The sequence below is a fragment of the Trachurus japonicus genome, chromosome 12, assembly GCF_045865225.1.
Source record: "Trachurus japonicus isolate A0001 chromosome 12, Traja_1.0".
Lineage (NCBI taxonomy): Eukaryota > Metazoa > Chordata > Actinopteri > Carangiformes > Carangidae > Trachurus > Trachurus japonicus.
In genome coordinates, this window is record NC_140918.1 from 18,769,236 (window position 1) to 18,792,036 (window position 22,801).

The 22,801-nt window shown below is 41.1% G+C and overlaps 1 protein-coding gene across 2 annotated transcripts in view; it reads left to right on the forward strand.

Annotated features, from left to right (window-relative positions):
* Window positions 1-3,472: 3,472 nt before the first annotated feature.
* The window catches only part of rabgap1 (RAB GTPase activating protein 1), a 77,204-nt gene continuing 57,875 nt past the window's right edge, over window positions 3,473-22,801 (forward strand). Inside the window, exons 1-6 of one of the 2 annotated variants that reach the window (XM_085793726.1) lie at window positions 3,473-3,568; window positions 16,180-16,415; window positions 18,330-18,359; window positions 19,534-19,795; window positions 20,768-20,981; window positions 21,249-21,423. In XM_085793726.1, the coding sequence (XP_085649852.1) occupies window positions 16,263-16,415; window positions 18,330-18,359; window positions 19,534-19,795; window positions 20,768-20,981; window positions 21,249-21,423 (834 nt within the window). In that variant the 5' untranslated portion in view covers window positions 3,473-3,568; window positions 16,180-16,262. The remainder of the gene's footprint in view (window positions 3,569-16,179; window positions 16,416-18,329; window positions 18,360-19,533; window positions 19,796-20,767; window positions 20,982-21,248; window positions 21,424-22,801) is intronic. The other variant, XM_085793727.1, reaches the window with a different exon arrangement.

Here is a 22,801-nt window from a genome sequence, read left to right on the forward strand (position 1 = left end):
CAGAACGGCCTCGCCTCAGTCCCTTTGATAGATGCGAGGCGTCTCGTCGTGTGTGGTTTAGTCTTAAAGACCTTAGCATGAAACATTCAACCCATCTTATATACACAGGATTTAAAGTTGTGGAGACTCCACTGAGTTTGTTTACGCCCGCTCTAAATCTTATGAGATTTGTGTAGAAAGAGAAAATGAGTCTTTCAAGTTCCCTCTTTGCTTTCCTCTCACCTAAGCCACTGTAGCGTCTCAAAAAACTTTACAGGAGACAAGTGGCAACATCCTTCCCCTCAAGTTATATCTTAAATCCCATTTTAGAGGATGGCAGAATGGCTACACAAATGAGGAAAGGTTTTTTGAGTCCAATTTAACAAGAATGAACACTGAAATGAAGGACTGGTGACCTTTTTGGGTGGTTTCTGTCTTATCTTCCACCATACTGCTAAGAGAAGCAGGTACAGAAAATGAAGCACTGGACTGAACAATTCAGCGCGACTTGGATGTGATAATACTGCTTTGGTAAAAAAAAAATTAAATAAAAAAAATAAAAATTTAAAACTTTTATAGTGTTGATTTCTGACCTGTAAAAGGCCAAGAGCTGGCGCAGGGATTTAGCTGCTCCAAGTCATGAAATTAGCCTCAGCTACCCACTGTCGCTCTGCATCTGTTTACAACTTCAGCTTTGAAGTAATGTAACGATAAGTGCCATGTCGTGTACAGTACAGTACAGTACAATCAATCCCTGCAACGTTCCTATAGCTTTTCATATTCCTCAGCTGTACACTTATGTGAGGAGGGAAAGGCTCAGTCAAGTTGAGGAGTGAGATACTTCTCTTGTAGTTCTACTTTGTTCCATTAGAGGAGGCTAGATCCTTGTCTGTCTGAATCGCTCAGGGAAGACTTAAGTTGCTCAGCTAGTACTTTGGCTTTTTCTATAGTCATCACTTTAAATATTCTGTGGATGTATTTACCCGAGTTTCACTTGTTGATAACCGATCCTTTCGCCCAAACCAAAATGGGTCAAAGTTTTAACGTTGATTATATTGTTTGCCAGTGTTTACTTTTGCCAGTGTTTTCTTTTGCCTCTCAGTATCAATATTGACTTTGCTATTTTTTTTGTTGCTCTCATGGGAAAGGGCTGGGCACTACTGTATGTAAAAACAGTATTGTGAGTATTGAACTTATGTCAAAGTGATACTCCCTGTTTCCTTCTAAAGTGTCTATTATTGAGCACTGCTGTAGTGGCTAATTGCACTGCACTAATTTCCACCCCTGTCACTGCCAGCAGGTGCACTCCAAGTGGGGTGTGCCCTCCCACCCACCCACTCCCACCCCTTCCGTCCTTCCCACCCCACTTTCTTTCACCCTCTATCACCGCCTCTGTCCTCCCTGCATCCTGCCTCATGCATGTGATATAGTCCCTCTTGTGATGGCGGAGGAGTACTGATGATTCTGTAGTTGTGATACAACACACCCAGCGCTGTAAGAGTTCTGCACATGCCCACTGTGTGGCCACGTCAAGTGCTGAAGTTTGCTTGCAGCATTTTACTTGTTTGCTCATGAAAATTAATTATTGTTTAATAGAGATTATATTGTTATTACTATTATTGTTATGACCAGATTTGGTTGTTGTCGTGGTATTTTTTTCCTTCTTAGTATATTCTAAGTCTGCTTCTCTGTTTTGAATTTGAGAGTTTGCTGAAACTGTTGAAATTTTTTATTAGACAAGAAAGTGTCTCATCATTCTATATTCTATGGGAAAAAGCCTGTTTGTTGGTTGTGAAACATATGATGAACTGATGTTTTCTGACTATTCATGTCTGTATTAGACATTTTATTTGCGAATCTATTGTTCGATTGAAATGTAAATGAACTATTAAGAGATGGTACACATCCGTCATTGTATACAGTCTGGCACCATCATTAGATGGACTTATAGTATAGATGCTCATTTATACAACCTGTGATAATCAGCGATATTTAAATGTTTAAATCATTGGGGCAGTTGTGTAATGTTTCAGAATGAGGAAACTAAAATCCTTAAGAGACAGCATATCTAAAATGTCCCCATAATGAATAATACTGTTACGTATTCCATTTATTTCCTTGGAAATATCACATTGTGAAAGGTTTCCCTTTTACTTAACTGTTTGGTAATGCAGGAATGGAGTAGGTCTAACCTATGGTGATGATGATTTATGTGCTATTAATGATTGATGGAACTGTTTGAGTATTGTTTGACTGACTGATTCTTCTGTGCATTTTCTGGCTTGTTTACCTGTGTTACACTGATTTACAGACAGCTTGGCCGAGCAGCATACTGCTTCTGTGTTTTGCACTGAGAGATGGAATTATGAAAAGGAAGATTTTAGCACTTGAAATTGCATGCTACAATAAAAACCGACAACTGATAGTGTCTGCTTGGCTCTTGTCGTCCTTTGTGAATTTCAGTTTCCTCTTCCTGCTCCTCTCAGAGCCTTTGAGAAGTCCCTGTGAGGACTCAACCCTTGACACAGTGATGAACTCCATCTAAGACTGGCTCAGTTATGTAAACAAAAGTGGCTGTTGCATCACTCCTACACTTTATTCTTCCTGAGCACGTTTCCTCAAGGCATTTTCAGTTCCTGATCAGGAAGATGGTGGCTGTGTAAGGCCTCTGTCACTGCACCATGTTGTAGAATTAAAACCGAATCACAATGGGGTAAGCAAAACACAAGGGGGTGCTAAAATTCTCTGAATCTCATTGGGAAAACAAGTGCATATTGCACGATGTATCTCTACGGCCAGTGTTACTGTAAATTGTGTCTTTTCAATTGTTTAATTGTATTACCTGATGAAACAACAAGCCCTGACAGGCTTTACAGGAAGGGCTACTGACACTACAGCAGAATGAGGACACTGGGTGTGTTTGTCACAGCTGACCCCTGTGGTTTAGTGGCTGATTATGAAGCATAGTTGGAAGATTTAGTAGAGCCACCCTCGCTTTCAAGTCATAATCTGTGAATGTGGATAGCATTCCCATCAAACTGTTGCCAAAAATAGTGAATTATACTGTATGTGTTACATTACATTAACTTGAGTTAGAACTGCTGGTTTGTGCAATATGTTAAAGTAATAATAGTGATTTTTATGCATCTAAGTCAACATGCAAACTGCTACTTTTTCTTCTAAAGACACAATTACCCCCCCCCCCAAATAAACTTTAATAAAGCATCCTATATGCAAAACACTTTGTTATAAAACATCTGTACGCAAAACACTTCAGGATCAGGAATAACCTTGTAAAATAAAACAAGATCCAATGTCTATTTTGAGTCAGTTTTGGTTGTCTTTGAGGAGAAAAAGTTTGAGGATCAGGACCCAAACATCATGAGGGGGCATCATGTCATGAAGCCTCCCCTCCTCCCCAGCACAGGCGAGAGGGGGCAGTGACAGGCGCATGCGCAGTGCGGATGTCAGCGGGTTGGTCGGGCTTGTGTTTACAGCTCGGCTGGATGCTGTTGGGCTGCTGATGTTACTGGGACAGTGCAATGTTGTGCCCACCGCCATTGGAATAAATACAACAGTGGGATTAAAGGTAAGCTGTTTTTACACTTGCACTCGCGTTTCACTGACACAGTTAAATGCGACTGTCCCTTCAGGTGTGGAGAAATAAACCTTTTTCTGGGTTGTAACTCTCAGGGTAGCAGGGCTAGCACACGTTAGCCTGCCCTGCTATACACAGTGATATGGCCTGTATCAAGGCTCTCTCCAAGCGAGGGCCAGTCAACGGGGTTTATTCACTACATTATTGGCAACACTTTTCACACAGCAGGTTGAAATAATTGCTTCGTGGTGCCGGAATAGTTTCGCTAATTGGTCACTGTGTAGTTTTAACATTTTTGTCGGACGGTGAATCGATGACTGATGAATAGCTACCTTAGCTAACGTTGGTGGCAGGTTGGTCAAGGCTAAGTGAGGCAGTAAGTTATCAGCAGAGCTAGCTACATTAACCTCCTCTACATTTATCGAGCAAACACGATTTAACCCGGGATAACTTGTCTATCTATCTATCCAAATGTGGCGTTTAAAACACACCATGGCCCTGTGAGGCTGGACATTGGACATGTAGCAGCTTGTAACCCGATTAAGTGGTGTCTCCATAAAGCCAATTAATGTATACCATCATATCAGTGCTGTGCCTCAAATATTAGTGACTTGGTGTGAAACCACTCTAGTGTCGTTGTGACTAGTGTGACACATTTTGTGTGTCTATAGTGTTTTGTGTGTCACTGTTCATACCTAAAGCTGAGGGCGGAGTGACAGCTGGGTGTGCTCTGTTTTCGTTTTCAACACGCGCTGTCTGCACGGGCTCATGCTAACGTTAGTGATTATGGTCACTGCAAGTTGTTGTCATTTATCTATGGTGTATTGATTCATACAGAAATACCCCACAATGCACAGTTAACCATTCTGTTTCCTGTGTCGTGCAGTGACACTTCCTGATAGCAACACATGTGCATTTTTATTAGGCTATAGGCTAGGTAATAAAGACAGATTAGGATTGGATGAAGTAAGTTACTGTAGGTCAGTATGATTTTTAGATTGGTTTAGGTAACATTTATGCTGTTTGGATTGTCATAGCAAGATGGCAAGATGAAAGCCTTTAGTTGTGTATCCAGGTGTTGACACTAGTGAATATTTGTTTAAGATAGTAGCAATTAGTACAAACTGCCTTACAGATGTTTACTGGTGGACTTACCTTCTGCCTCGTTTTCTTCCTAAAGTCAAGTCCTCAGACACAATGAACATTTAATCCATTCATTTTTTTGTCAGTGGAAGTTTTGTTATTGTCACATGATAAAGGGAGGGACCAACAGCCACTGTTTTGAATAATCCTAACAACAGTAGGCTACAAACACACATGTCTTGACAATCAGGGTTTGTGAGTCCTCTTGTGTCAGACATTGCCTGGAGGTGCTTAATTATTGTGTTAAATGAAACCTGTTCATTGACTTTACCTGTGCCTCTAGTTCACATGACAATAACGAAGTCACGTAACACATGCAAACAAGATATACAACTGTATGAAAAACTGCTTTTTGCTAATACCTTATAATCTTCAATCTAACCCCGCTGACCCTGACCCTGCCAGACAGCATCCTCTCCCTTCTGTTATTAGCAAGGAGACATAATAAGTAGTAGCAGCAAACTAGCTGTTGTCAGGTTGTTATTGCCGCAGGGAATAGCCAGAACCAGTAGCTTTTGTATTGTTGTGAATTTGAATAGTTATCAACAGTGGACAACATGTATGGTAACTTTGGGCCAGATGTGCCAACTGCCACTTCACTCGGCTCTTTGTTCTTGGTCTGTTTCTTGAAGCACAGGTCTTGCAGTTGAACCTCATCAGGTGATGCACGCATAAAAACAACACTCGGATTTGGCAAATATTTACAATAAAAAAATAGGTTGGCACAAAGTTAGTACAAAGGTCAATGGTTCTTCAAATATATTCTTTATTGTGTGTTTTTAAAGCAGTATGAGTATTTTCAATCATTATCATTGATTCATATGTTACTCTAAGATGCATTCTTGAAAACTGGCCTCAGTAGATGTAACAACTTACACGTTTTTAATTTTTTTTATGTTCAGATCAACATCTCAGCCTCTACTTATAGTACAACTGCCAAATGATCCATAATAAAATACAGGACTTATGAACCAATACAGTACTATAAATCCTTGGTCCAGCCCAAAGATGCCAGCACTAATTGATCCATTTTGCTGTTGAGCTGTTGCACATTTTCTCCTAGTGTGTCCTCCCTGGTATCACTCCTATTATAACTTGGTCTGTAACTGATTTTAGACTGAGCCCCAAATGGTCTGAAATGCACCTGTTACTTGGGGAGCTGGTGGAGACTGAATGGCGGCAGCGGTGGGTGTGGGTGTGGGTGGGGGGCTGGCTTCAACTGTAGTGGATTAGTAGTTCCTTCATCCAGCTGCTGTGGATGGGATGAAAGGAGACCATGTGGGGTCGAAACGCATGGAAATTCATTTCATAGCTAAGAGAGGAGTTGCAAAAGTGCTCAGAGAATTAGTCAACACACTCAGTAACGCCTGCAAAACGTCTTCCTCGCTTATTGTTGACTCATAAATCACAGTTGAATTTCAAAACATCCACAATGAGTTTGGAGGACGCATTGTTTTTTTTGTTTTTTTTGCAAATATGCAATGGTTGCATCATGAGTAGCTGTGGGTATTTGTGTACTGTCCAACAACATGGAAATTAAGTGCACTGTTGTGCTGATTCAGCTTTCTGCCTGAACTGCTGAATTGGTTCTTTCAAACCAGACAGTTATCTGTTTATTTACCACAAATGTGGATAACATTGTTTGGAGGCATTGTGGGTAGAGTCTTGGCACAGAGTGGTGTGAACCTGTTAAGGTCTGGATTCTGTGAAGGACCAGCCGTTGTATTCACACCTTTTTGATCAATATGTGACTTAACCTGCTTCACCGCGGTGCATACAATATACCAGGCTGCATCTAAAATCCCTCCTGTAGGTGATCTCTGTTGATGTGCATGGAGCTGTGGATTAACAAACACTGCTAATATTTCAGCTCAGAAAAGTCAATAATTGCTTTGGTAATATTCAGTGACTTATCCTGAGCTTATCGTCTATTTAATATTAATCAGTCCTTCTAATTATTCAGGCCTCCAGTCATTTCCTCCAGGGGGGCAGAAATGTAATCAATGTTTATCACTTATTGCCTTTTGATTATTCTGCTATTTGTATTTTATTAGTTTTAGGAAAAGGACAGATTATCTTTTGAGCTGGTTTTTACTTTACCCAGAGATATTTCTGTCATCAGGTTAGATGCTTTCTGAACAACCAGTGGCAGGAATTGTGTAATACCAGACTAACATGTCACACCCTAAATGTATCATTAGTTTGTCCAGTTCCTATTGCAGTCACCCCGTGCTCTTGGTCAACTTTAATATCAACATTTATACAACTTACTGTCTCCATATGTACTGGTTATTTCGAGAATGAAAATAAAACATTCAAATATCCGTAATTCACACATAATGTGTGTATGATCAGCTGAGTCTTACTGTAAGTTTAACCTTGTGTAAGTGGCACTCGCTGCTTTCAATTCCAGCGTCTGAAGGCCTCTACACCCTTAACAACTGTTTGTTGTTGGAGCTCATATTCACTTACACACACACACACACAGGTGTCAAGTTTCTTTTATGAGCTTCTTTATAATCTACTGATAAATAAATGTCTGTGAATAACCACACATTGTGCGGCTCAGTATTTCACAGTCGAGGGTGTTGTTGTAGCCAGGCCTGTTCTGTGTGTGTGGAGTTGATTTTCTTTCTTCTTCTCATGCAAAACTATTATGTTGTTGAGTTTGAGACATGCAGAGGTTTCTGGTTAGCCAAGTAGGAGCCTGTGCTCTACATGTGGACCTGAACTGAGGTGGTTATTCAGTGATCACACAGGACAAATAAGATTTAAATTAGGTTCTGCATGCGTCTGTTTGTGTGTGTTTGTGTGTGTATGTGTTTCCTGGAGTCGTGCATCTTGGCTCTGATCATTCAGTCCCCCTTTCAGTTCTTTTCTTTCTCTTTCCTTCTCCACCATACCTTGTGACTGACCTTGTGTTAGTTCAGCTTTTCTTTCTCCTTTTCTTCTTTTCTGTCTCCCTGTTTCTCTCTGGTGTCCCTGCCTGGCTGAAATTACTGCTGTGAGGCGCGTCGAAAGGGGACTGTGCTGCAAGCCTGAATGCTCTCTGGCTGTGTCTGGCTGTGTCTTCCTCTCCCTTGTGAGGTGCACGCAGCGCCCAGCTGGCAGCCCAGGCCAGACCATTCAGCTGGAGAGTGGTAGAGGAGGAAGAAAGGACAGGCATAGGTTTCCTGTGTGCACATTTTTACACATGGATTGACATAGATATTCTTATCAGATGCTGTGTTTCTGCTTTGAACTGTGACAAACAGCCATGCAGGCCCCTCACAGGCATTTGGCCCCAAATTTGCAGGTCGCACCCAGACTACATTAAGATAACTGCGTTTATCACTTTGGGTGTTAAAAGCTATGTTGGTAAAGCTCTGAGCTCTAACTCCTGTGGCTGTGAAAGATTTAGATTCAACTTCACTGCATCTTATCACCACATAAATATCTGCTTTTTCTATTTTTTTCCTTAACGAAACAAGCAACTAGGTTAAAAAAAAAAAAACACATGATACTATTCTTTTTTACTATTTTATGCCAGGTTTCATTCAAGGAAAAAATGCACAAGTGTCAAAAGATCAAATAGAAATTTTGGGTGTGAACAATAACTGCCCTTTCTTTATATTGTGAATTGAGTATCTGTTGGATAAAGCAGACAATTTGAAGATATGAGACATTATATAGGCTACTTTAACACCTTATATAGTTATGAATACTATGTAGAAAAATATTTTACAGTTCAGTGCTTTGAATATGTAAGTGTTACACTGAACAGCCCAGTGATACAATTAACCTGAAATGACCAATGTGTCCTGTAATTTTCTAAATCTTTTTTTTTTATATACAAAAAAAAAATCTTATTCATGTCTAAAATATTTATATTTAATTGAAAACCAGAATTAACTTTCACATCTGTATCAGGCAGAATTAACGGCAAAATATTTGCATGAATATCACCAAAAAGACCAAAAAGAAATGCTGCAAATGATGAGGGTTTGTTGTCATGGTGACCTACACAATAGTGCTCCATTTCTTTTCTTCTGTCCTGTGCTGTCAGAAGATAATCCAAGAAACCAAAGATAAGATTTACAAAGCAAGAATTACAACAAAACACACAAAACAAAGACATAAAGAGACGAGAAATCACGAGCAAAGGGTGTGGCTGGGTTAAAAATAGTAAGAGTGAATAAAGAAAAAAGAGAGTCTGTCACTGAGGTCTCCTGTTCTAGAGAACAAGATGGTCTTGTTGAACACAGTGATTCTGATGTGTAAAAATTAAATTATACAGAGCAACTTTGTTAAAGTTAAAGAAAATTCTCTCATGAGCCTAGAAATGTCATCCACTTTAAGATATTTAGAAACCTTTTAAGCATTTAGCTAGGAAATTCTGTTTCTGATCTTGTAACAATCACTATACTCTGATAGGTAGTGTGTGTGTGTGTGTGTGTCATCTTGGAAATGTACCGTGTCACTGAAAAGGTTGATAACAAACAGTAAAGCTTGGCAGGAAAAGGCAGAGAGCTGTTACTGAGGCAAAAGAAGGAAGCAGGCTGACAAGGCAACCATTATGAGCCCGTTGGAGCTGCCAGCCAGTCGGGCTGGATTTGTGTGTGCACGCACATGTGTGCCTGTGGGTGTGTTGACTTGTGTTCATGATACAGCTAGCTAGAAACGTGTGTGTAAGATCCAGCAGTAAATGGCAGTTTTTTTCTGTGTGTGTGTGTTTGCATGTGTGGGTGTAGCTCAACTGCAAAGGCTGAGAGTTTCTTTTCGGTGTTTGTGAATTTAAACATGAATGAGTTAATGAAGCTAATCGCCATCTCCCTCAGATAACATCACAAGTTGTAGAGTCTTAGCTGAGCTTGAATTGCTCTCTAGTGAAATGATTGATTCTAGGGTTACAAAGCAGTAATCTGCTTTTAGGTTAATGGTGGCCTGAGAATTGAATTGGCTTCTGATGAATTCCTTTTCACTACTTCATATTTCTTGGCGTTTGTCCTTGGGTGGCTGCATTGTTAATATCACAGTTAACATTTAGCATCATATAAGACTCGTGAAATTTCTGAGCATGTAAAAAGATGCTGTCGGGAGGCTATGTGGACTGTTACTCAGAGACTTGAAGGATAAAGGATTGAAAAAAGGCCTATGTGTTGTAATTTTAGTTATTTTCTTGATTAATTTGTTCTCAAGAAAGAGCTGATGCTAATGCTTATCTCGCTGCTAATGCTTTGATAGATGTGTTCTAAGACCGTTTATAAGATTTGGGGGAATATGCCTTATCAGCAGCAGTCACAGTGGCAAAACCAACAAACAAGAGACCAGAAAGAAAGTTCATCAAGTGAAAAAGATCCAGAAGAAGAACTAGATTAATCACTCAGATTACAAGTGTGCTAAAAATGGAAAGCTGGTGCCTTTGAGCCAAAAGTAGAGTAAACATCTGCAAAGATTAAAAGCCTGCGTAGGCTGAGCAGTGATGCACATTTTGGATTTTGGACAGAGTCAGATGCGCCTTTTCTTATTGACTGAGATTTGCTTTGTTTATCTGTTGTTTGAGAAAATATTTGACAGTTGGTGGATGAAAGATCCTTGCAGATAATGGAGTTGGCCGGGCCAAGGTGGAATTCTCCCGCAGGTGAAGGCCACGCACACCCACACGGGTGTTTCTGATTCTCTGGCTCTTGTCGGGCTGGAAGGCCCATAGACCAGAGCGGCTTTTTTATGCAAATGAGAATGACTGATGCATCCTGGGTAATTTAGGGGCAGCGCCCGGCATCCCTCCATTGAAAAGTTCAGCCTAACTGGCTTGACAAACTAACTAACAAAAAGTTGGCTATTAACAGGCTATTTACAGACAACACTTAGCCAAAACCTACCCGGTGATTCGACCAAATACGTGTAGATGTCTGGGTAAGAAATTTCTGGCCACTTTGTGGGGTCATTGATCATTGTGGTAGGCTAAATGAGCATACCGGTAGATTAATTAATTGTAATTTTTCAAGATAGCGTGAACAGTGGGTTTCAAAGAGGGTGTCAAAATAATTATGAGACATAGTGCTACAAAAGAAACAAAAAATTAAACATTCAAATTGATTGTTAGTTAGTCTACGCTCCATCAAAACACAAAAAGCCACTGAGTGCAATGTAAAAATGCTGGGTGCTGCCCCTAAATTACCCAGGATGCATCAGTCATTCTCATTTGCATAAAAAAGCCGCTCTGGTCTATGCTGGGAATTACTGTACATGATGTCCCTAAAAACTTTGTGTGCGGGGCGGTGCGTGGCGCGGTTTTGATTTGACAGATTCATCAGTTTTAGAAAGTTAATTTACCACTATGAATTTTAGTCAGAATGTCAGTTAGAATTACATAATCACTTTACTTACTTTAGTCTATAATTACTCTATAATTTTGGTGACAGTTCCAGAATTTAAGATGAATTAACTTGTAAAATGTTAGGCCTATATTACAAGATGAAGATGTTAGATTGTAAGATTAATTTATAATATGTTACATCATAGTCCTGAGAGAAAAGTAAAGTTCATATGTTACAGGTACAGCTCTCAAATGTAAGATAATATGGAACTTATTACATTATATCAACAGGTTTTACCTGATGCCACCAAACTATTTGAGGTAATAAAACGATGACAGTGTATATTTACACTCCCTAAACAAGTGCAATAGAATTATTGTGGGAATGAGGAAACTGTGAATCCAGTACACACACCAATGTTGTTGGACTGGGTTAGCAGGGCCTTGAAAATGAGTTGTCAGTGATCCTAGAATGAATAACTTTGGCAAGACAGTTAATAAATCATTGCAGGATAGACCAAACATATTGTCCCAAGTGATCTAATAAAATCAATTTTTCTGTACAGTATGTAATATTCATGTTGTTTTGTTTATATATCGTCATGTTTATTTCTACTTCGTATCATTTTCAAGGTTTCTGATTAAGATAAGATGATAAGATATGTACTTTATTGTCCCCCTGTTGGGAAATTTGGCCTGGACTCAGTGCCGCCAGACCCATCAACCGACAACCACATACACTAGGCAGGTAGTTAAAAAAACACATTCAGGTAGTTAAAAGAACACTGTCAATACCAGTAACTGCAGTAGAAACACTTTTGCACACAGATTGACAAAAGGTGCATCGGAGGAGGAGAGCGACATAGGCTGGAGAAGAAACTCCCGCACATACATAACAATAAGAAATCACAACAAACATTCTAGGTCAGAGCAGCGTGAGCCCGGGTCGCCACAGAGCAGCGCCACCAGAAATGACAGTGATTGTCAAAGTTTTCTTTCCTATGTTCACAATATTTTTGTACATAGCTTCACACAGCTAACCTGTGAAGTTAACTGTTAGCAGTTATAAGACTTGTTTGGTAGTTGGGTGAAGTGAAAAAGAGGTATAAAGCAGAGATGTGGTGGGCTCTAGTGCTCTCTGAATTGTTGCAGTTCCTTATTAGGATGCAAGTGAAAGAAACATGACTGCTAGCTAGCACTGACAGTACTCATGATTAGTTATTAAATTAGTGAAGTCATGTGATACCTGAAGAGCTGGAAAGGTCTGTATAACTTGCTCTCAAACACCGGGCTTTGATTTTTTTTTTTTTTTTTTTACATGGCACTTTGTCTTTTTCTGAGACAGCCATGGTGATATGTCTTAAAGACTATGCAGGATTTGTAGCTTAACTATGCTACATTTTTATTTACCTTAATTAAACAGCTTTGGAGTCATTGTGATGGTTTAATAAATGTCTTAACTTGTTACGAGGGAGAATGGAGACTCTCTGCCTTTCACGTGCATGCCACTTATTGCATATCTTGGCTGAAGAACTTTGCAAAATCAGGGCCGCCTCCCCAATGTCCCAGCTCTCGTCTCTGCGGCACCGCGACACAAACACGCCCCGTAACCCATAATCTCTTGTTTAGGGCTGCCCCGACCAAAGATTTTGTTGGTCGACCAGTAGTCGTCACTTATGGCGATTAGTCGACTAATCGACCCCCCACCTTGAGGGGGAAAGAAAAAATTTAAAAAAGTTAATTTTTTTTGTGCCCGCGGTCAGGTTGAGAATTAATTAATTAAAGCAGAAGTAAGTGATATATCTTTGTTAATATAAGTCTTAAATAGTTATATCTTCCGACAGCAATCACTTACATAGAGTGTTTGGACCGAAACACGGGTCTGTCAGTCACTCTGCTCTGCTCTGAGCCGAAGAGAAAACATTTATCGTATCCTACAGTTTTTATCCAATGAGGAGAGAGAACGGCATGCAGGGCTGTGTGTGCAGCCAAGGGACGCCGTGAATGTGGTGACGTAGGGACGAGGACTGTTATGGTGCGTTCAAGGAAACTCGTAACTCGTGTTTTTCCGACCTGTGAAGTCATACCAGTTCAATCTGGTACGACTTCACGGGTCAGAAGTTACGAGTGGCCGTTATAGTGACTTTCACAGGTAAAACAGGTCGGAAAAACACGAGTGGGTTGCCTGGAACGCTACAAAGTCGTAAGTTGTGACTTGAAGCTGTAATTTACGGTTTCAAAAGCCTGCCTGGAACGCAGCATTAGCCAAAACGACCGGATCGCTTACTTTTCCTTTAATGCTCATGACTCCGGCCGTGTTGGGTCCGAGATACAACAACAAGCCGGTCGGGTTTTACCGTTATTACCGGCAGAATGCCCGTTTATCACCAATAAACACAGTAGATGAGGAGGGTAAAAAGTTACTGAGCTCAGGCTGTGTGACGGGGGTGTGGGGGTGGGGGCATAGACATGTCTATGGGTGCGGGTCTCTGACTGCAGCGGGGACCATCATTGATCCGCTCCGTGACACTGAGACTGACCGCCGGTGAGCGCTGTGGGACGGGACCGGGGCTCAGACAGCACCGCTAATGAGCTTCATTTTGACAAGACACGGCTCCAAATGTTTGTTTTTTTCCTGCGACCAATCGACCAATGAAATTTTGGTCGGCTAATGATTTTTTGGTCGACCAGTGCTTGGTCGACTATTTAGGGGCAGCCCTAGATTAAACTACACAATAGCCTACATGTTGTAACATAGTATACGATATATAACAGTAATATCTACCGCTCTATTGATTGCTTTCTCTCTGGCTTCGATGTAAACAAATGCACATGGCCAGGATGAGGGTTAGCAAAACAGCGGAAAAGCGACCAGACTTCCTCTTTAAATCAGTTATCATGAATTGAACAACAACTAGAAGTCAAAAGTCTATCTTGCATTTGGCCAAGTGAGCCAGTGTGAATGTGACCTTTGAGCTTTTGGACTTGAATGTGGTAGAAAGATGAGGTGAGTAAAGTATGGTATTAAGATTCGTATTACTTCCCACTGGTTTCAGAGGATACAGGGCGACAGTTCTCTGCTCAGTCTGAGGCTCTCTGGACACATTACAAGTCATTTTACCCTCTAACCCTGTCTTTCAACTTTGGTATTGCAATATAAGAAATGCCAACACCCTCTGTATGAAAAACAGCCACTCATTTCTGCAGTTTCCTTTGAAACTTTAGTGCAAGCCTAAGCTGTCAGTTGATATTACTCAGTATATGTTGGTTGCCTAATCATAACATTCATATCAGCCGAAACTGTTACGAAACCTTCATTTAACACTGAGATTGCTACTCATATTAAGGTTTGGCCTGGGTCATAATATTGTTATCATAAGTAATTCACATTATTAACTGCTTTGACCTTTCCACTGTAATTTTTAAAAATTATTATTACTTCTCCATTGTTGGACCTGCTTTGAACAGGAAGGGCGGGGGTTCGCCAAGAGAGTAAAATGAAGAAACAGCAAGTAGAAAAATGGAGGAGGGCAAAGGCAGAGGGGGAGAGAGGAGAGCAATGAGGGCTGAGAAAAATAGGAGAATGGTGGAGGGGAGATAAGGAGGAAAGAGTAGTGAAAGGGACAGGGATGGGAGAAAGTGAAAGGGAGGAGTTGAGAGGGGGAAACGGCCAGAAATAGCTTGTTATGGTCTCCTCTTGAAACCCTGCCAGAACCTGCTGTTGTGCCTTTCTTCCTGTGCTACACACAATGGCACCTATACCACCTCACACCGTAACGGTAAACCATACTTAACTCTCTCATACCGGTCATCATACCATGAAATGTGAAAAATGTCTTCTCTTTTCTTTCTTTTGCTCTCTCCTTTACCTATTCAAGTCTTAACCTTCTCCTGCTCATCATCTGTCCTCACAAGAAACAACATGAATGAATGAATAAATGAATGAATGAATGAATTCATTTCGAACGAACATGTCTAAAATGAAAAAATATATCACTAAGTATCATCAAATCATAATATGCACATGTTTGAACTTCGAAAAAGATGATTTTTTGAGAATTTATGAATGATTTACAGATTCTATATTTGATGGTTCATTCATTATTTTGTATCATTATATGCCTAACTTTGGCTTTGATGCCATGGTAACATATCATTGATGGGATTATTATGAAGGGAAGTGGAGTGAAAGGCAAAGTGAAGGTTGAGCTGATGATGTGAAAGGTTCCCCACAGGATCTCAGTTTTCAGGCTGTTTGTGGTTTCGGTGGCAGGCCGGGAGAACCGTCATGAAGTGAGGAGTGCACACAAATGCAATTAGCACTTTGAGTCTTTGTTGTGTGTTTAGGGGAATATATCTCTGGTGTACAGTACAATGGTGTCAGTGGGGTTGCGGAATCGTTGTAAGGGATGTTACTGACGTGTGCTAGATGGATTGTTGTAGCAAGTTGGCTTGTTTCTTTACTCCCTCACTTTCATGTGCATCTTTCCTTTTCTGAATGACACTTGTATCACCATGGCTTTGCACTGCATCCGGCTATTTTGCACATACTTCTTCTCTTTTCTGCTGAGATAGACAAAGTTGCTCAAAATGACACACAGTTTTCTTTTTTACTTCATTCTAACCTGGTCTCTTTTACCTGATCTATGCTTTTTTTTTTGCTTAATATTTCTTTTGCACCGTCTATCTCTCACTTAATGCTCCCTCTCTTTTGGGTTTGTAAAGCTGCCACAAAATTACGTTAATAATAATAATAAATTTTATTTGTAACGCGCTTTTTCAAGTGCTCAAAGACGCTTACATAAAAACACAAATACAATGCAGAAAATTATCACAGATTAAAATACAAGAACAAGATACACAAGTTTAATTTATAGATTAAAAGCCAGTTTAAAAAGGTGGGTTTTTAAAAGTGATTTGAAGGTGTGGGGGTCTGTGCAGTCTCTGATGGGTTGGGGGAGTGAATTCCAGAGGGTGGGGGCGGCAACGGAGAAGGCTCTGTTGGCTCATTAAATCCATGCATAAAAGGTACCTCCAGTTTTAGAGGGTTAGTGTCCAAATAGCCAAGTTTCCAGTCGTCTCAAAAGATGCTTTTCATGGTTTTCATCACCTCATGACTGTTTTCTGCTTTTTTTCTTTATTTATTTTTTTCTTTCTCTAGGTGATTTTGCTCATGATCTCCCACCACTTCCGCCTCCTGTCTTCCATTCATGAGCAGCGTGGCTGAGTTTAACAGCGGCAGCCATGGATGACAAGGGCTCGGTGGGGAAGATTAGCGTGTCTTCGGACTCAGTGTCCACTCTCAACAGTGAGGACTTTGTCCTTGTGTCCCGGCTGGGGGACGAGACACCCTCCTCCACTAATAATGGTAGTGATGACGAAAAGACAGGACTGAAGGTAAGGATGGTTGGTTGTAGGTGTGGACAGAAGCACAAGGGAGACTTAAGAGCTGTACTCATCTAATTACTGTAGAGTCAAGGTGCTGAGTACACTATACCACTGGTCTGTTAATATTTACAATAGCCTCGTGGCATGAATCCATTCCTCAGGTGCTTCTTCCTAAGAATACCATATGCCCATTACTGAAAATGGTCACCATCTGCTCTTGAATATTCAAGAAAAATTATAGTAACTGTGAAGCTATAATAATTTTTAAATAAAATATCAACTGTAGAATAACAGGCCAGATGCTGCTGCAGAGTGAAAACTGTTTTTTAGAGTCTGTTTGAGGATTATCCAAAACATCTTGATGCTCATTTCATCTTTACCTATCTCTCAACAGTATATCATGTTGGCTCATGCCAGGGTCACAGTTCAGATTACATTGTTGTCAGGTTGTGATCATCACTCACTTATCCAAAGCGCGTGTCCATCTTTTTAAACATGCAGTCTCACACTCTAACCATAAGGCTAACCATTTCTCTCTTTTTTTCCCCCCTTTTCCACATTTTCACTCTACCACCTTTAGTTTGTCTTAGATTTGTGTGTTTTTTCTGTGTGTATTTCCTCATTTGCTATTTGTAGTAAGGAAGTCTGTAAATCCTTATTGCACATCCCTAAAAACTGAGAGCATTTTCATAGGCTTTATTTGTCGAGAAGAATTTGCTCCTATATTGTCTGTGTTATTTAGATTGTGTGGGACAGCAAATAAAGAAAGAGGCCATGGCTGCACACACAAACGAAACAACTGTAGAAAACACTATCCCTTGTGCATTGTTTTTGTGTGAGCTGAAACTGTAAGACAAGTCAGCTGATAGTTTACCAATTTGTTATTCAGTGTCAGCAGGCTCAATGCAACCGAACCTTCGAAAAAAAACAAAAAAACACTTCCCATCTGCAGTCAATCAGCTGCCTCTCTTAGTATACAGCCTGCGCTATCATGCTACAGTATGTCCGACATACAGTATGCCCTCTGTGACTCTGTCGAGTGCTACAGTTAGCACTCGCTCAGCAGATATAGGTTTACCAACAGTGCGCCGCATGGTGATGCGGCAGCAAGTGCTTTGAACTCATTGTCAGAGAAAATAATGGTGTTTTGTGACCTGGGTGTGTCTCTTCACAAAGAGAAAGAATACTTTCTGAGGAGATGTGTAGCTACCAGCCACCATCCTGTGTGTGTCCCTAATGGGTTCAGGTTACCTCCTCTCCTCTCCTCTCCTCTCCTCTCCTCTCCTCTCCTCTCCTCTCCTCTCCTCTCCTCTCCTCTCCTCTCCTCTCCTCTCCTCTCCTCTCCTCTCTTCTCCTCCAGACCCGGATACATTTTGTCCACGTCTATTCCTGTTTATTAGTAATCACATTTCCTGTTATTGAAGTGGCTGGCCTGAATTTTCATATTCTCTCCATGACTTTATATCATTACGGTTCCTCCAATGTTTCTTTGCAAAGGAAAAATTGTTAACTTGGTAGTGTGAAGGTACCACAAGATGGCGCCACATGAGCATAGATTTCGCATATTCCGCTGATGGGACGAAGCCACACTTTCCTGTCATTTGCAGTGCTTGGACATTAGAGAGTATGAGTTTGCACAATAGGTGCGTAGAGCGTTTTGAATGGGTTGTGGTTGTTCTGATTGATGACACGGTTAGAGCAGCTTTGCGATACCTAGCTGCCACGGAGGAGAAGCAGAACTCGACACACATCCACCGTTCTTAGTATGTACGTAGCGGTGAAATCACTCCATCCACTGACACTCAGTCATCCAGATGTCATGTTTTGGTTTTCACCAACACACTTTTGTGCACATTTCCCTCCCAGTCCGCCCATCCAGTCAGAGAGGAGTCAGTGTGTCTAAACTTGTTGTTTGTTATGCAGGTGATTTCTGAGGAAGGGGTCAGCTTTAAGGTCAGTCTCTTCTCTCGCTATGTTTCCTTTACCAACTCTCCTCTATCTCTTGCTCGTGTATATCTCTGTCTTCCTTTCTCTCTTTGTCATGTGATTCAGTGGTGATTCTGTCTGTGATTATTTGTGCTGCCTGTATATTTACCGGCTGTTGAGTGATGGCCCCGAGCGAGCTTTGTCAGCAGCTTAGTTCCAGTGATGGTAGTGATAGACATACTTACATGTTGCACTGGAGTTGTATGTTGACAGCTGCCAAGGCTTTTAGCGCTAACTGTAAATCACAGTCCCCACTCCAGTTTGACGCAGTTAGATGTGTGTCTGTTAGATACGGAGCCCGAATATACAGTAAAACCGATAGCTGCTTTACATCAGTGTTGTTTTCAGGAGTATCAACACGCAGATGCCTGTAGATTTACTGGGCATCCTGCTCTAGAGTACTGAGCAATGAAGAAACGACTAAATTTAGGGGGGATGTCCAACAGTAAAACAGTGACATGCACCACACAAAGTGAAAAATCAGACTCTTCTCTGAATTGCCTATTTTCATCCCCTCTCCGCTCAGTGCAGCAGTGCCCTCTGCAGTTAAAGCCTGCTCTCCATTTCTTACCTCACATCAGGCTACAGCCACATCATGCAGGGAAATGTGTTTTGTGGCCCTTCATGGTTTGTCCGGCCTGACGCCTGCTCTTTGTTTTTACTATTTGGTGGAATAAGCTCACATTATAGTAAGTGTTGGCACGGCTGTTCTGATTTCTGGGTGCAACTGTTTCACAGCTCAAACACACTCACCGACTAATCACTAATATTAGATGAAATGCAATCAATACATATGTCTGACTGCCAACATGAAACAAGGCATCTTTCTTCTTTAAACATTCACGCACTCACCTCGAATTAATTACAAGATCACAGTTAAAAGCAAAGTCACTGCACATTCCTCAAAACTGCAAAATATGGTTAATGTAGGCCTCAGGGTTATTGTACATTTGTTATGATTACAATGATGATTTATCACAGTACGTGTTCCTGTGTTTTATTTCATGTGTTTGGATTTAAAAGTGTTGTTTTTTCTGTGCCCCATTTTGTCCCTGCTTCTTTGTGTGGCTGTGTGGTTGTCCATGTGTGTGTGTGTTTCTGCTCCTCTGTGTGTGTTTGTGTGTGTGTTTGTGTGTATCAGATTGTGGGGAATGGAAGCGAGCAGCAGCTCCAGAGGGAGTTAGAGGATGTCCTCATGGACCCCTCGGTAGCTGACACCGGGCTCGGACCAGAAACGGAGATGGACAGTCTCGCCGGGGGCGACCGTGGCCTCCTCCCCACCACAGCGTCACCTGTACCGCCAGGCTCTGACCCTCTGAGCTCACCCCCCCCACCCAAGCTGGAGATGGTGCTCCCCGTTCAGACGGCTCAGGAGAGCGAGCTGAATGAGAGGTCATACAGAGGTGAGATACAGTGTGACTTTTCTCATCTTCTGTTCTTGTGTCTGTCTCAACTGGCTGTTAACCACAGTTTTATACTGTATATAATATAACTGTTGTCATTTCTTTTTTTTGTGGAAATATTTTATTTTTCAGTTTTATGCAATGTATACAAACATATCAGTATACCAACAGTATAAAGACATAACATAAGACAAAACATGGAGGATAAACCTCCTTACCCTATAAGTTTCATAATAAACAAAGTTCAGGGTCCACCGGAACTTTAACTCCTGTGATCCTGGTTAAAGTCGAGCAGATATCATGCCAGAAAGGCCTAACTTTCGTACACAGCCAGGTACAGTGCAGAAAGGAGCCAACTTCGGTGTCACATCTGAAGCACATTTCTGACAGGTTAGATTTGAATGAGTGTAATCTTTCTGGGGTAAGGTATAATTGATGTAGAATATTATAGTTAATCAGTCTATACCGGGCATTGATAATAGTTGACAAGCTGTTTTGACACAAATCTGTCCAAAACTGTTGTGTAAAATGTGTAACATTGAGATCTGACTCCCATTACATTCTAAACTTAAACAATCCTGGTTTTGGGCCCTCATTCAACAACAGGCGATACATTTTAGAAATAAATGTATGTGTGTTTCGCTCATAAAGAAATCTTTCAACATCATTCATGACAGGCAGGGTCATTTCAGGATCCAAATTAGCCCTCAGAAAGGATCTTAGTTGGAGATAACAGAAAAACGTTTAATTGGACAAGTTACAGTATATTCTGTTGTAATTTCTTCATATTGACTTTGTGTGTGTTTGTTGCATGGGTATGACTGTTGTCCATCTCACTTATCCTCCTAAATTCCTTACTCCATCCTCACTTCCCAGACAGGTGAACTTAGACAGGGTCAATATGGTTAATTCGCAACAATAAAATGAACATGTAAGTCATTAAAAAATAATTATTTTATTTCTACTTTGCAGCTGATGAATCATCATCAGAGGGCAGTCCTATCAGTCCCATTCCAGATGAGGATAGCGTTGTGTTCAGCCAGCTGACCTATCTGGGATGTGCGTCGGTCAACGCCCCCCGCAGTGAAGTGGAGGCCCTACGTATGATGAGCATCCTCAGAGGACAGTGCCAAGTCCCCCTGGATGTCACACTGTCTGTGCCAGGCGTGTCTGAAGGCACGGTCAGGTAAGGGGAACATATGGAAAAACAGTCAAACGTTATTATAAATTCAGGTTCAAAAGTGTTTTTTTTGCTGTATGTGTGTGCAATATGGATTTATATGAGCCCTGAATGTGTGTAAAAGCTCATTCAATAGTAATCAAATTACCTCAGCAACATCATACAGCAAGGGGTGGTATGTGTGATGTAGGATGATAACCAAAGATGTAGTCAAACTTGCTTCGGCACATGTGTTGCTTGACTGAAAGGAGTCAATGTGTGATATTTTAACAGGTTGTTGGACCCCAACAATAGCACAGAGATTGCCAACTACCCCATCTACAAGATTCTGTTCTGTGTGCGGGGTCACGATGGCACACCAGAGAGCGACTGCTTTGCCTTCACTGAGAGCCACTACAACGCTGAGATCTTCAGGATCCATGTGTTCCGCTGCCAAATCCAAGAGGCGGTGAGGATTCAGTCATTGATTGTTATTTTGAATAATGTGTAACTATGTTCTCTGAATACACATAAAAAAAGAAAAGAAATCACACATACTAAAAATGTCCCAATAAATGTTGCTGCTATTCAGTTATAGAACCACAGGGGGAGCAAAAGCTCCTGTTATGAATCCCCTGCTCTGTTTCACACTCTCGCCTCTTTTTTCACACTTTTTCTGTCTCGTCGACTCACATACATACAACTTGTGTACACTCTCATAATGCTGGCAGTATTCTGGTTGACCTTGCCTTACAATGTTGATCTCCCTGTAGCTTGGTCCCACAGGGCTCAGTGTCAGTGCTGGTGGTTCCTCACTGGTCCCCAAGGGATTATGTCATGCACTGCAATGCACATGAACACTACACACAAACACAAAGTACACACGACCCCCCAGGCCAACTTATAGGAGGGAGGAAGTGTCATTGCTTATATACAGTGGGTTTTACCAGAAAATAAAAGAAGAGAAACGGGAATCCACTCATGAAAGTGGGTTAAAGTGCTGCCTCAATGTTCAGTGACCTGATTTCTCCCTCATGGAAGCACTCTCCTTCAATGTCACGAACAGCCCCCAGACAGACGCCACTTTATCAGTTTCCCAGACACCCACCGGTAACACACATGCACACACTATAAAACACCGATGCAAAAGTAATTGTGTGAATATCTTTTAGTGTACAGCAATTCAACTCTTTATCTAGCAACCGGACATCTCTGTCTCCAGCTCTCTCTTCCTTCTTCCTTCTTCCTCACAGTCTTCCTCTTGCACACACCCCTCTCTTCCTTTCTGTCCCCCAGCAACAAACCAATCTACACGACTTTCAGCTTTCTTGTGGTCTCTCATTCGCACTATTAGACTGCGGTGAGTCAGCCCATTGGTTTGCCTCCTTCAGGAAAAAACTGCTCCAGTCATATGCCTCACATCAGCCTCAAATCCTCTGTAAACAACTCCTCCTAAAACCTCTTTAGACACGCTACATTTGTGAACACTCACACTGTAGCCATACCTTAAAAATGCATATCTTTTGACAAAGGATGATTTAAAAAAAAAAAAAAGATTTTTCTGATGGCACACACACACAAACTTTCCAAATCAACATTGACATAACCTTGTGGCAGTCCATCACAAACACAAACTGTGTACTGTTCTATTAGCCACAGCTGTCTCGTTCGCTTTAAGCCAGTGACCCAATTATTTAATCAAATTGTGAAGACCATCTGAGGCATTATTACCGATAATCTCGCTAATACAGCAATTTAGAAAGACATATTAACTTAATTTCCTTCTTTTATTGAAATAATCATTGTAATAACTTTGAGTGCATGTAAGTACTTTTTCAGTGCATTTT